The sequence below is a fragment of the Calonectris borealis genome, chromosome 26 (assembly GCF_964195595.1).
Source record: "Calonectris borealis chromosome 26, bCalBor7.hap1.2, whole genome shotgun sequence".
NCBI classification, from domain to species: domain Eukaryota; kingdom Metazoa; phylum Chordata; class Aves; order Procellariiformes; family Procellariidae; genus Calonectris; species Calonectris borealis.
In genome coordinates this window covers 6045802-6059364 of record NC_134337.1, presented here as the reverse complement: position 1 = coordinate 6059364, position 13563 = coordinate 6045802, and the positions used below count along the sequence as shown (strand labels likewise).

The window sequence follows — 13563 nt, the reverse complement described above, 5'->3', positions numbered from 1 at the left end:
GAAGGAAGACTCTGCATTCTCTCACCTCTTCCCGTCCTCATTAATAATCCATTACTAGGAACTGTACATAGGACAAAAAGAAATACAAACTATTGCTGTAACATCAAACCAGTCTCCCAACAACCCCTTCCCCCCTTCTGGCAGGAGGCTGCTTTGTTGGCCCAATCCAGCTCCAAAACTCAAGGGATTAGCACTATCAAGAACTGCAGAAAAACAGATGATTCTACAGCAATTCCATAGCCGGAGTTTGGAGCAAGTCATTGTTGCAAACAAATGGAATCACTTACACGCACAGAGTAATGATTAACTGTAAAAAACCCTTAAAAGGTAGTTTTACATTTTCAGTGTAAATGGTAATCCAATATATACAAACTCAAATGTCAAAACTCAAAACTATTCCACTCAACCACACCAGGGTGCATGGCTGAAAAGTCTATTTACATGGCGTATTAAATAGGCATTGCCAAAGAAGTGGCCAAGAGCTCAGCCCTAACTCTTGAAAGCACACATCCGTGGTGCTAGGATCTGCCCATAGTGTGCAGTGACCACCTTGGTGACCTGCACAGAAGACGAACACAAAAGAGAAATCATCATACACACGGAATGTCAACAGTACTGAAAATCCCCAGGTGCACAGGTTTAGCCACAAAATAAATTACAGTGGTTTCAACTCATTGATCTAAAAATCAAAAGATAGTTCTACAAATACCCTCTTTCTAGACAAGAGCTGCATGTGCAATGTTAACAAGAAAACTTTCAACAGTTGAGAGAAATCCCAATTTTGTTTCAAATCACCACCAAAAGCATCACACTTCCTTTCTAGCCCCCAAATTACAGCTGCTGACCCAGTCACAGCTACTTTTGTAATCTTTCACACAGAGAAGGTCTGTACCACTCCTAAGAGCTTACCAGGATTAGAAACTGCTGACCATCACTCAAGGTGGCCAGAAGATGTAGCATATGCAGCATTTAAGGCATTTTTAACCAGTATTTAAGGCAAAAGATCACAATCAGATCAAATAAACTATCAGCCATTCAACCCAGAGAGGAAAAAGGGACTTATCTGAAATTTATCAGCAATTTTGGGGAGATTAAAAACAAAGTTTTAGACATTATAGTAGCGTGAATCTGATAGCAGCTGGGAGGCTTGCCTGAAGTTCTTCTTATCAGGCATCTTCTCTTAGTTCAAGACACACTCTGCTAAATAACCACGCAGCCACCTCTGTGCTGTGCTCGCTCCTGCTATAAATTACCTCATCTATTTTTCATATGCCTAGTGCTTTTTGGACTGTGCTGCAAGATCTGCAAAAGATGCATTTTAACCTTTGCTAGAGACTACTCAAGGACAGAATTGGCTTATGAACCCTCGCTGTGTAAAAAATTTCAGTATTAAATTTCTGTAGCCCAAACCATGAAGCTATTTACTGAAGCTTTATACAAACTAATTAAATATAAGGCTCTCGTGGGACATGAGGAGAAAGAAAAGAAGAATTAAGAGATAAATCACTGGCTTTTCTTTCCTCAGCAAATGTACACTCCAATTTAATACATTAAACCAAAAAACAGTCTGACAGTCCTTGGTCGGGCATAGATAGGCAACGTTCAAATCTCACATGGAACACACTGCACAGCATAAATTAATTATCTCTGCTTTACCGCAACTTGCACAAAGGAATTGGGAGAGACAATCCAGACAAGGGGATGAGCTTGAGATATCAAAGGCTCCATATGGAGCCCACAGAATCTCACTTTCCAGCTTCACAGAACTCATAATCTTTGTAAGCACATGGTACAGAAACATATCAAAGCGGCACTTCCCTCCCCTGCTGACCCCATGTCATCTTGTCAGGAGAATTCCTACCGCATGACACGCAGCCATTTCAGAGTTTCCTCAAAGACAGAAGCACTCTCAGCAAGTCTTGCAAGAAGACCCCACTAATACCAGCAACCTCTCTTCTCCTCGCCAACAGCATGAAACATTCAAGTGCGGATAGCACAGCCAGCCAACCAAACACAAGGCAGACTTTGCTTGCATCATCTAAAGGCAAAAGACTCAAGGTCAATGCAGTTGGTGAGGAAAGCCATTCTGTCCGGACACCTCAGCGAGTTTGTAATCGAACCTCCAGATACTAGAGACCACAGAATTATTGGACAATTCAAGTTGGGAGGGAGCTCAGGAGGTCATCAGCCCAATCTCTGGTGGTCAGCTGCAAGGTCAGACCAAGTTACTCAAGACTGTATCCAGTTTCGTTCGAGTAACCTCCAAGGATGGATGCACTGCACCAGTACCTACAGACTGCAAAGCTTGTCCTCAACCACACTGCACAAGTAAGTAGGAAGAAACACATCGCTCGCTCCATGTCCCCTGACCACTGCACAGTAAGTTTGATGAGTAAGAGGCAAATCGCCTTCATATTCAGAAATTCATTTCATCCTAATGTTGATCCCCCCTGCCATTAGCTGCATGCACAAACCCCGGGAAGAGCTAACTCCAACCCAAAAGAGGCAAAGAACTGGCTGTTGGAAGAAGACAACAAATACCTATAGCTCACGGCCATAGGAGAACAAAACGTTTCACTTATCAACACCCTGTCGCCCCTACACACCTTTTACAAGAAGAATTACCAAGCTCACTCAGCAACAGAAAACCAAAAATTTTGCATAACAATGATCTATTAATCATAAACCATACTATTCTTTAAATAGTTTTTGATTAATAACTGAAGACTATTACATTTTTAAACAAAGCTCAATCATTCTAGTATTAATAATTTAAAGTGCTTAAGTACATGTTTGTGGAGTAATGGTTCTAAATGAAGCCTCTAAACACGGTTTCCAACTCACAGGCAGAATGGAGTGTAGCAAAAAATGTAGTAAGTTTCTAAATGCTAGTGAAAAATATGAGAGTTTTCTCAGCTGAGAAACAGATGACACCTTACAATTTATGTAGCACACCAACACCTGATTCATCTCACTCCCACAGCGACTGCTTCACGGCATCATTTCACAACATGAGAAAAGATACCGAACAACCCACTATCAGAGTTAACACTATTTCTATGCCATTCCTGCAGTTCAAGTCAGAATTTGATCAGGACACTAAAATTTTTTATGCAAGGACCATGATATGTTTTGGATTTAAGTGTGTCTTTAGTACCATCTCATCTTCCCACCATCTCTGGAATTAGAGAGGCAAGAGGACTTACCACTCGTGAGTTTTCCTATAGAGCCAAATCACTATCCAACTCAGAATCAAGGTATCTATGAGATGTAAAGCAAGTTTCATGAAATTTTAAGAGGAGCTTACAACTTCAGTCTCCCCCCAAACTTGATATCTAAAAGCAGAGGAACGACGATCCCCGTTGTCAAAGCAGCTCATGAAGGCTTGAAGCCAGGTGGAGAAGGGAAGCTCCCTGCTGTACTTTGAAACAAATGAGGTGATGGGGGAGAGGATTGTTACTGTACCGTCACGTGTATTTTTGAGCTGTTTGGCCTATCTACACCCCTCTCTCAAGGGAAGAGCAGGAGATGGATTAGCACCTTCCATTAGCCTGGGAAGGCCCCAACTTCTGGGGCTGTTTCTAGGTGTCCAACACAAGGCTTCCCCAGCGTCACACAACTAACCTTAACCTCCCTGCAATCCCTCACAGCAGGCGTGCGCCTCAAGGAGTCCCCTGCGCAGGGAAAGCTGAACTGTGAGAGGGAGGAATATCCCCGAGACAATCTCATAGCTGCCCTCGCCACCTTCTCCCAGCTCCTCGTGATCCATTTACACAGTTCCATTCTTCTTAACCTCACGTATTTAAGATAGGAACATTTTATAAGGCAAAAAGAAAAAATATCTATATGCCATGACAACAGTTCACTTTTGGGACCACATTTACAGGCTGAATTGACAGGTCTCTGCATAAGCACCTTAAAAGATGGACTGAATTTTGGCAGCAACGGTCTCTGCACGCAGGGAAGGCTCATTTCAATTTTACCCATCTTGTTGGTCTCTTTTTTGAAAAGGAAGGGAAAGATTTCTTTTCTTTTCTAATGCATGAAATAACTGAGAGGTGAGAAGACACGCTTTACCAATTCTAAAGCCTTGTTTCTTATTATTGCATCCAATTCACAAATATTGTGACTACAAGCTTGTATCTATCACGCACATTTTGATGGGGTAAATAATGAAAGAACATATAAGCCTCTAATTTTACACTGACTTCAATTCCCATTTCCATCAAAGACAGCTAGAAAACAGGAATAGAAACTAAACTAGTAAAAAAGAAACCCGCTCTTCTTCATTTCTGACTTTAAGAACCCGAAAATTTAAAAGAAAAAAAAAAATCAAAATAAACACCTACCCAGCTTTACATTTGCTCAGATAAGCATTTTTAACATAAATGTCAAAACTACTTCTACGTACAAAGTACTAGGGTCAGTATAGGACATGCACCTTGTAGAACAACACATTTTAATGATTTGCAACCAGTGAGCAGCCCCCCCAGTAGGAAAAATAACTAAGTACGTAACTGCAAAACAGTATTTTAATTGTCACTTTTAATCTAGGTTTCCTACTCAGATTTAAATCGCATTTTTTTAAATCGCATTGATTTAACTCAATCAACCCTGCCCGAAGGCCATCTTTCCTGCATGCTATGAGCATACCAAGCAAGTTTTAAGTGATTAGATAAATCACTAAATCTCGTAACTTCCTAACAGCGATATATCAAGCCATACACAAGCCATAATTATTTTTTTAAATAAGTGTTATCTTGAAAACTTTGCAAAAAAAAGAAGCTAAGTAGACATTTCACCATCCTTTTTTTTTTTTTTTTACCTAGGGCACATGATAGCCTCAAACCTAGCCAACTGAATTCTGCAGAAGACTTGCATGATCATTGCAAATATGACTCTGACTCTTTATTGCCTTCCTTATGATGATGGGAATAACACTGATGCATTAGTTTTATTCATTTATATACATATGCATATATACGTGTGCATACACACACGCTGCAACCTTAAGGTGTTACACTCAAGAGCACAATAAGAAAAACCAGGCAGTAATATTATGGACTCACCAAGAACAAAATCCTGAATAATGGAACTTTCTAGCAAAACAGCTTTCCAGGGACCCTCGGCACAGTCCCCGTTACTACCAGTGGAAATATGCTGCTCTTCGACACTACACAGATTTTAAAAGATTCCCATGATAGGAGGAGGATTAAAAAGCAATTAACTGGCTCTCATATTTCAAATGCAAAGCCATATTTTAGAACAGCAGACAGAAAAATATGAATCTCTCAGAACTCAAAAGATTTGTTATATTCTGTAAAAAAGCCCTTACCGTGATACCTGAAAACGGCAACACCATAGTAGGAATCTACCCCATAGGGACGAGAAAAACCATTGCAAACCCGATCCAGCATTGTATTACGAAAAAGCCCTGCAAATTCCAGGCAATCTGCAAATGATTTCCCCTTTCCCCACCCAAACATCTACTGCAAACTCCTACAATTGCAAGTCAGGACTGCAGTAGTGAAAGAGACGAAAATAAAACCATTCCTACCTTTAACTTGAGTGTCATATTCAGCTATGATCTCCTTATCCTTTTTGAATTTTGCTGGCGACGTCATGTTTTCTTTTCCAAAAAGATTAACCTCAAAACAGATCCACCAGAACACAAGATGTAAATGCAATTTCGCTCCTCTCAATGCAATTGCCTTGATTTTCCGCTTGTCCTCCCCCCCACAAAAAGGAAAAAAAAAATCAGTCCATGGAGAGAGGGTGTGAGACGGAGCACAGCAGCAGCAAAATGCAGATGTTAAGAGATCAGTGGATGGAAGAGGCAGCAGTTTTGTCTCTCTGCACCAAAACCTTTAGCAGCAGCATCAGACTAGCGAGATCCTGCAGCCCCCAAAGGCTCTTCCTGATTGCTAACGTTAATAGCACAGCCAGGGAGTGGAAGTCCTTCCGCACAACATGTTTTGTGTGGGTTTGGTTTGCCTTTTCTTTTTTTTTTTTTTTTAATTTTAAATGTGCTCAGAGATGATGCAAATCAAATCCCAAATGAGAGCAGAAACGGAGGACAAGAAGCCGTTTTCTTTGGTTTGCTTGCCTGCAAATGCAAAAAAAAAAAAAAATATATTTAGAAAATTACAGCTTGCAGCCAGCAGTCACAAGATGCGCAGCCAAAATTTCTGATTGAAAGAAAAGCTGCCCTGACATTGCAAATTGTCCTTTAAGCAGCAGCATGAGGTTAGAAATGCAGACCGGCCAGGTAACCAAGGGAAAACGCCTACACGGCAGCCAGCCCCAAGGGGGGAGAAGGGGCTCATTTGGAAAGCGGGGTCCCCACGGGAGGGAGGGGAGGGCGGGGAACCAGCCTGCGCAGAGAGAAAGCGCTTCTCCAAATGAGCAGCAATGCGGGGGGAAGAGCAGCCGGAGCCTGGCCAAGCTGCAGCATCCTCCGCTGGAAAACTGCACCCCAGCGCTGCTACACCGGCGGCGGGAGCCGGCGGACGAGCCCAGGAGCTCCCCGACACACCAGACCCGTCCCCGCCGGAGCGGCTCCATCCGCAGCTTTTCCTTCGGCAGCTCCGGGGATTTTTGGTTATTTTGGGTTTTCCGGCGGCCCCTCGGCCCCTCGCCGGGGCACGGGTCGGAGCCGGCCCGCAGCCGGGGCGCCGCAGCCCGGCATGTGCGAGGCAGACGGCAGCCTGCCCGCAGGGGGACAGCGGGACACAACTTTTCTCCCGTCTTTTTTTTTTATTATTATTATTTTTTCCCCTTTTTTCGGGGGAGGGAGGGGGAGAGGCTGCAGCCCCCGCGGGCGGGCAGCCCCCGCGGAAGATGCGCGTATGGGAGGAAGAAATAAATAAACACGGCACCCGCCGGATCCGCATCCCGCCCGGGAAGAACAATGAGGGCGGCGGGGAGAGGAAGCGGGGGGGGCCGTGGGGGGGTCCCAAGGGGGGGCCGGGGCTGAGGGACGCGGCCCCGCGCCCCGCCTCAGGGCCGCGCTGAGGGGAGGCTGAGGGGAGGCGGCGGGGCCGGCCGGCGGGGGCAGCTCGCGGCCCCCCGGCGGGCTGGCAGAGGAGGGGAGGGGGCCCGGCGGCCGGGCGGGGCGATTACCTGGGCGCTGCGGAGCCGCCTCCCCGCCTCCCGCAGCCGGGCGTCCTCCGGCCGCTGGCGCCCGCCACACGGTCCCCCTCACCGGCCCGCCGCCGCCCCGCCCCGCCGCGCGGACCGCCCAATCGGCGGAGAGCGCTGGGCAGGATCGACGGGCGCCCCGCCCAACCAGAAGGCTGTATCTCTCAGTTGGGTCCACCCCCTTTCCCGCCGCTTGGCACCCATAGCACCGCCCCGTCAGGACGGGGTGGGCGGGGCCCGGCGGAGAGCAGTAGCCTCCGCCCCAAGTACTGCTCAGGGGCGGGCGAGTCATGGAAAGAAGCTGCCGGCTGGGCCAATGGGAGCAAGGCAGGGCGTGCCCCTCCGCCAATATCCAGGCGGTAGGGGTAGTGCCACCCGTCTCCTCCAACGGCCTGTGGGGAGAGGGTGGGCCCCGCCGCTGATCTCCACTAATCAGATCGGGCAGGCGGGTCCTCCCGCGCCCAATGGGAGACTGAGGCCGGGAATTCAAACTGACAGGTGGGAGCGTGGCCGTTGGCGGCGGACGGGACGGGGAGCGGCGGCGGGGCCCGGCCCGGCGGTGGCCGCCCGCCATGTCGGCCAGCAGCTGCACCTTCGAGGACCGGTGCGTGGCCGTGCTGTGCTGCCGCTTCTGCCAGCAGGTGCTGAGCTCGCGGGGGATGAAGGCCGTGCTGCTGGCGGACACCGACATCGACCTCTACTCCACCGACATCCCGCCCTCGGGGTAAGCGCCGGGGGTTGGGGCGGCTGGTCGCCACAGGCCGCGGGGTCCCTCCGGCGGGGCAGGGCGACAGCCCCGAGGCCCGGCACGGCCGGCCTGGGCGTTGCAGCCTGTCAGCCTTGGGGCCGCGGCCTCCCCCGCAGGGAGCTGCCGAGCGGGGCTGACAAGGCCGCGGGGCCCTCACCGGCAGGCCGGCTACCTGAAGGTCACCCCCGAACTCTGCAGTCACCGGGAAAACGGCCCCAAAGCGCACGATTCAACCCGTTCCTCCATTTCCAGCTCCACCGGGCTCTCCTTCAGCCCTGGGGAAGCCACGGCGAGAGCAAGGCTGTCCCTCGTCCAGCAAATCGAAAGTCTAATTTAATCTATTCGTGGGGAAGATGTAGGCTCAGGAAGCCACGGGGAGTTCCTCCAGCTCCTTCCTTAAGCAAAGATTAGAATTTGAAATAAATATCTGTAAACAGAACAAACCTGCTCTTGCACTGGATCCAGAACGACTCTCCTCCAAGTTGGTTGTGTGTTGCTTTCCCATAACAATATTTGAATACTAAGGAAATAAGATTGCAAAATAACATGTTAATAAGTAAGTATGGGTTAAAAAGGAGATAAGAAATCAAAGGTTTGGTTTTAAATGTCCTAGCCTTTAAGCTATTGTTCTGTAGCCTTAGCTGAGATTTGCCAGGAACTAGGGCGATGTCTATAACCAGATTTCTGACTGATGGTGCCACGCAGCCAGCAGCAGGGCCCGAGCATGCAAGCGTTGGTAAGTACTAAGAGAAGCAGTGCTTTCTGGCCTACTTTGAGAGGACTTATGATATATTCATGTAATGTCACATGGGTCTCTCTGTGTTTCCATATGAGTATGGCTGGTAGCTGATAGGAAAATGCAATTGTGTGGTCTGGGGAAAGTTGAAAAAAACCACACAAGACTGTAATGGTAACACCACTTTCTTGTTACTTCAGACCTGTATTATCAAAACATTACAGTTGTAATCATAGCCACATCTAAACTTTTGTATTTTTACTTTTTTCCCATCTAGTACTGTTGATTTCATCGGAAGCTGCTATTTTACTGAAATCTGCAAATGCAAACTGAAGAACATCGCGTGTTTAAAGTGGTAAGAATGCCATTCAATGACACCAACACCTCCTCAAGCACGCCGCAATACTGCTTACCTTCTCACTGTAGACTACTGCAGTGCAAGAGTTAAGGGATGAATGAACAGATTGCATACTCTATTTCAAATTTAATGCTGCTTGATAGAAACTCAGCCCGCTACTTCTGGGCATGGCTGCCAGTCTATTTCTGTGCAAGTCCCAAGTGGAAATGTGACAACCTTGTCAGTAGTCTCAGTATATGGGAAAGCTTGCATGCCACCTGCCTGATTAAATGTCTGCTTCAACACTGAGATAATTGTGTGAATAAGGCCACAGTAAGAAGTAGTTACTCATATTCTAATTAATAGAACATCCTCTTGGCAGATCTAGTTGTTGCTAGCAGATGGAACATGCTGTCACTAAAGTTCTTGGAGTTCTTTTATCCTCTTTATTAATGCCTGATATTTAAAAGTAAAAACAACAACTCTCAAATAGCTCACAGTTATTTGAGACGATCCTTCCAGCTTCATAATCAAGACTTTTACCTTGTTGAGATTTAAACAGTGGGGGGTTGTGATAGGAACACAGTATTTTATGTTTTAGACAGAAGTAGTGAAACAGAAGGATCTCACCAGAGTGTGTGACTGAGAAAGTAGAAAAAAGGTTGTTTCAGGTTTCAACCTAGGAGAGTAGATAAGGCTTTGATATTCTTGGCCTCATTACTCCTAGTACTGATACTCTCCCGTGCACAGTGCTTCTGTACCGATGGATTTTTTTATGTGCGTGATGAACTTCTACATTGATCCCAATGGAATCACAGGCCTTGCAAAAAAAAAAAAAAAACCACCACCATTTGGTGGTATGTAAACTAATCTGAATTACACAATTTAGGTTACTAAATGGTTCTCTGTACCAAAGATCTAAAATTTAGATATTCTGTAGCTCCTGACAGATGTTCCCTAAATATTTAAGATGCTTGTTTAACTATGTTCTCTCAACTTTATCAAAATAGAAGCATTACATAACGGTCTTGTACTGTGGCTATTTAACATTAGTTTGAGCTGGAAAAGCCAACAACATCTATCTTCTCATCAGGCATTTGTGTTGCTCATTATTTCACTTGTCTTTCAGTGGTAACATTGTCGGTTATCATGTGATTTCTCCCTGCAAACCTTGCCTGCTGTCCTGTAATAATGGCCACTTCTGGATGTTTCATAGCCAAGCAGTCTTTGGCATCAACAGACTAGACCCTTCTGGTAAGGGACACATATGTTTCCTTCTCTTCCCTAAACTCGTGAATTCTAAGTCCTCCGTCTAATGAGGCATCTCAATATAGTTAAAGCATATGGAGGGAATGTAACATATGGAGGCGTAAGGCAAGCGTTACTGGATTGCTAATCTAGCAAACTACTTTGGGGGAGGTAGTTATACCTACTTTGTAAATGAAAATTTCTAAGTGGAAATTTATCTTCATCAGAAAACTTAACCTACCCCTTCTGTGGGCAGAAGTCAGGATTTTCTGAAGCAATATTATAACTAGTATAAACACAGCCACCAGCCGCTATTTATAGCGGTATGTATAGCTTTACTGTGCTATTAGGCAGCTGTCCAATGGGCACTCTTTTTGGGTGAGTCATGTTGTCACTTTGACCCTATACAACTGAGTCCTCATTAGCTCAAGCTGAAGTTACAGCTCATGGTAGCTAGTTCCTTCAGCTAAGTGCTGTTTGGATGCCCAGTGTCTAGCATAATTTGCCTTAAGTCCTCAGGAATGCATAGCATTCTGACAAATCATTTCTCCTCCTTGCAGATGGGGGTAACTTATTGTCTAAACCTTTCAGTGTCACCTGTGTTTCAGATCAATGCATTTAAAAATAAATCAGCCATGAGGGGATTATCAATAGCTACATGAATTAGCTATATAAATACATCTGTGGGCAGGGACTTATTCTTTGAACTATGCTGTAAACAACAACACTTAACAAGATCACTTTGGAAGAAAAATAGGAAATAGTCTAGATATATTTATCATGAACGTGACTTACCAGGTTCTGCAATGATTAGAGTAGTTATTTTCTCTGAAAATAGACAGTTGTGCAACTTAAAAATAAGGTCACAATCCAAAAATACTTTTTTTCCTCCTTTGTCTTCTTACCTCCTTCCCACCAGGTGTGAATGTATTGCTCTGGGGCAACTTGCCAGATTTGGAGGAAAGCACAGATGAAGATATGTCCTGCATCTCTGAGGAGGAATATATCAGATAAACATTATCTACAATATACTACAGTATCTTCCCTCGATTCGTTGCATTGCTGTTTGGTTTGGATTTTTTTTTCCCTGCTGGCCCATCAGAGCTTAAACAATACAGGAAACCAGGAAATCTGGAAAACAATCCTAAAAAAGGAAGGTATCATCTTCCTCTTTCACTGTAGCCTTCCTTAGACTCTTGAATCTGCCTAGAGTGTATCTTCTGAGACATGCCTTGGTTAGATATGGAAATACAGATGGAAGGTGCATTTACTGACGTCTGTTTTGGTTTTTACATTTAAGTCTCAACAATTGATAATCCTTCTTAACTGTATTTTTTCTTCTTTCCGAAAACAGTATTCACAGAGCAAAGTCCTTCAGTTGCTCTAAGTACAGCTTAAAAATCCTAAGAAATAGTGAGTCTGGCTGATGAAGTTCTGAAAGAGCTCCGCTTTTGTGGTCACACGAACCATTGCCCAGAGCTTCTATTCTGAGTATACAGAGTTGCTGAGTAAGTGGCTTAAAGTATTGGAGCTTTGGCTCTACGATCTGGCTCTCCTGCTTTTAGCAGCTTGTTCTCTGGGCATCTGAGGCATGCTAGGATGCTCCTGAATGTGGGCTGGGGAGCTATCTCACAGAGTCTTCCCATCTTCATCTTTCAGTACTTTTAGGATCATGTTTCTGTAGAGATCAAGTTCGTTCTTTTTTTTTTTTTTCCCTGATAAAACCTAAATACTGAAGTTACTTAATGTGTAATATAACTTCAATACTACACTGGAGTTTTTATTAAGGCCAACAATAAAATCCATCCAGTTCTATGTATTAATTTTTTCCCCTTATAGGATAGGCATCCCTCCAAAACAGAACTCATCATCCCATTGGGTCTTTTTAGAGAGAGAGAGGGGGGGGAAATAAAAGAGATCAGGTTAAATATTTGGTGTTCATGCCTAACCTTACATCCTGAAGCATACGGACAATCTGGTTCCCGTACGAAGTAATGGATTCAAAGCTCATTATCTGAGTCGTTACATCTATAGTATTTAACTTATAAACTAAATACTGTCCCCTTCAGCTAGTTACCTGAAGGATCACCTTTAGAAAATTCAAGGTACAATCATGTAAGAGAACAGAGTACACTTTTAAATTTGGATTGATGTTGAATAAATCGTTCTATAGCCTCTTGTGATACTTAGAGGTGCAATGAAGGCAGATCTGAATTGTCTTAGTATTTTTACTGTATGGTATATTTTTCTTAATTAATGGTACTACCTCTTCTGCATTGTTTAAATGTATATTGGTATATATATGTATGTGTGTGTGTATGTGTATGTCTTGTTTTGACTTCCAGTGTTATGTCTGTTCATTAAATAAGTTTTGGACTACATAGTCTTCCGGGCTGTAATAAATATGGATGTGTAATGATATCAGATAATCAAAACAATGAAATAGCATCTTGTACTCGTATTAAATTAGTTGAATAATTAGGTTCTTACTACTATGATTTTGCTTTAGAGACACCCAAAAATCACCTTTTTAGGTTGACAAACTTGACAGTTTCTCAGTCTTAAAGGTGTTTAGTCAGTTAACTCTTCTATAACACAACATCCCATTTTTGGCCAGTTTTCTATGCTGCATGAATTTGCTCATGTTGTGACTACAGTATTAAGCTGGCAAGGTGACATCTCACACAAAGATTTTTCCAACAGAATTCATGAGCTAAAAATACATCTGATTGTTTTTGTGTAAGTAGCACAACGGTTCAAATAAAATTCCCATAGTATAATTCTCTGTTGCAAGTTCAGCGCTTGCCATTTATAACCTTCACAATTCCGAGTCAACTCTGTGTCAGTGGCAGAGCTGACTGGAGAGCTATTCTCCCACAGAGGAGTAGAGGACTGTAATTTCTTCACATCAAGACAATAATTCTGTTTTTGCTCCCTATCTGTTTGTACACATAGAACTGGAAGTTCTACTCTGAACTACTTTAATTACACAGGCCTGTTTGAGCTAGTTCATCTCAACCAGGCATCAGCTTGAAATAAAAAAATGAGCCAACTTAAAAGTAAGTTCAGTTCTTTTTTTTGACAATAAAGAAGTTGTAAGTATTATATACAATGTAAACAAACATCATCTATTGCCCCAGCTGTCATGAATGTTACCAAACAAACTAATCATGTCTAGGGCTACTTCTATGCTTTCTATCTGAAATTAAAAAGAGAACTGACTAAGCAGTTTGTGGTAAAACCACTGCTCTTTATTCACAGGGCCCTAATGTTTTGGGTTAAGTTTCCAAGGATTACCCTGTATAGGGAAATTCTTTCCAGGTTGATAGATACACCTAACACTAAACAGCTGGC

At 44.1% G+C, this 13563-nt stretch overlaps 2 protein-coding genes across 2 annotated transcripts in view; one reads left to right on the top strand and one right to left on the bottom strand.

The window, feature by feature from the left end:
• Positions 1-7212, bottom strand: part of SRGAP2 (SLIT-ROBO Rho GTPase activating protein 2) — a 110317-nt gene extending 103105 nt beyond the window's left edge. The window contains exons 1-2 of the mRNA XM_075174480.1: positions 7123-7212; positions 5558-6106 (exon numbers count right to left, since the gene is read on the bottom strand). Coding sequence (XP_075030581.1) covers positions 5558-5624 — 67 coding nt within the window. The 5' untranslated portion in view covers positions 5625-6106; positions 7123-7212. The remainder of the gene's footprint in view (positions 1-5557; positions 6107-7122) is intronic.
• A 264-nt stretch (positions 7213-7476) lies between these two features.
• FAM72A (family with sequence similarity 72 member A) lies at positions 7477-12111 on the top strand. Its single transcript, XM_075174230.1, has 4 exons — positions 7477-7864; positions 8902-8979; positions 10091-10215; positions 11129-12111. Exons 1-4 carry the CDS (start codon positions 7713-7715, stop codon positions 11221-11223), a joined length of 450 nt encoding a protein of 149 aa, XP_075030331.1. The 5' UTR covers positions 7477-7712; the 3' UTR covers positions 11224-12111.
• Positions 12112-13563: the final 1452 nt, after the last annotated feature.

Bases quoted from the DNA above. Each gene is read 5' to 3' on its own strand.
- FAM72A (XM_075174230.1), top strand. From the start codon at position 7,713: ATGTCGGCCAGCAGCTGCACCTTCGAGGACCGGTGCGTGGCCGTGCTG. The intron at 7,865-8,901 runs GTAAGCGCCGGG...TTTCCCATCTAG, and splicing joins ACCGACATCCCGCCCTCGGG to TACTGTTGATTTCATCGGAA. The intron at 10,216-11,128 runs GTAAGGGACACA...CCTTCCCACCAG, and splicing joins CAACAGACTAGACCCTTCTG to GTGTGAATGTATTGCTCTGG.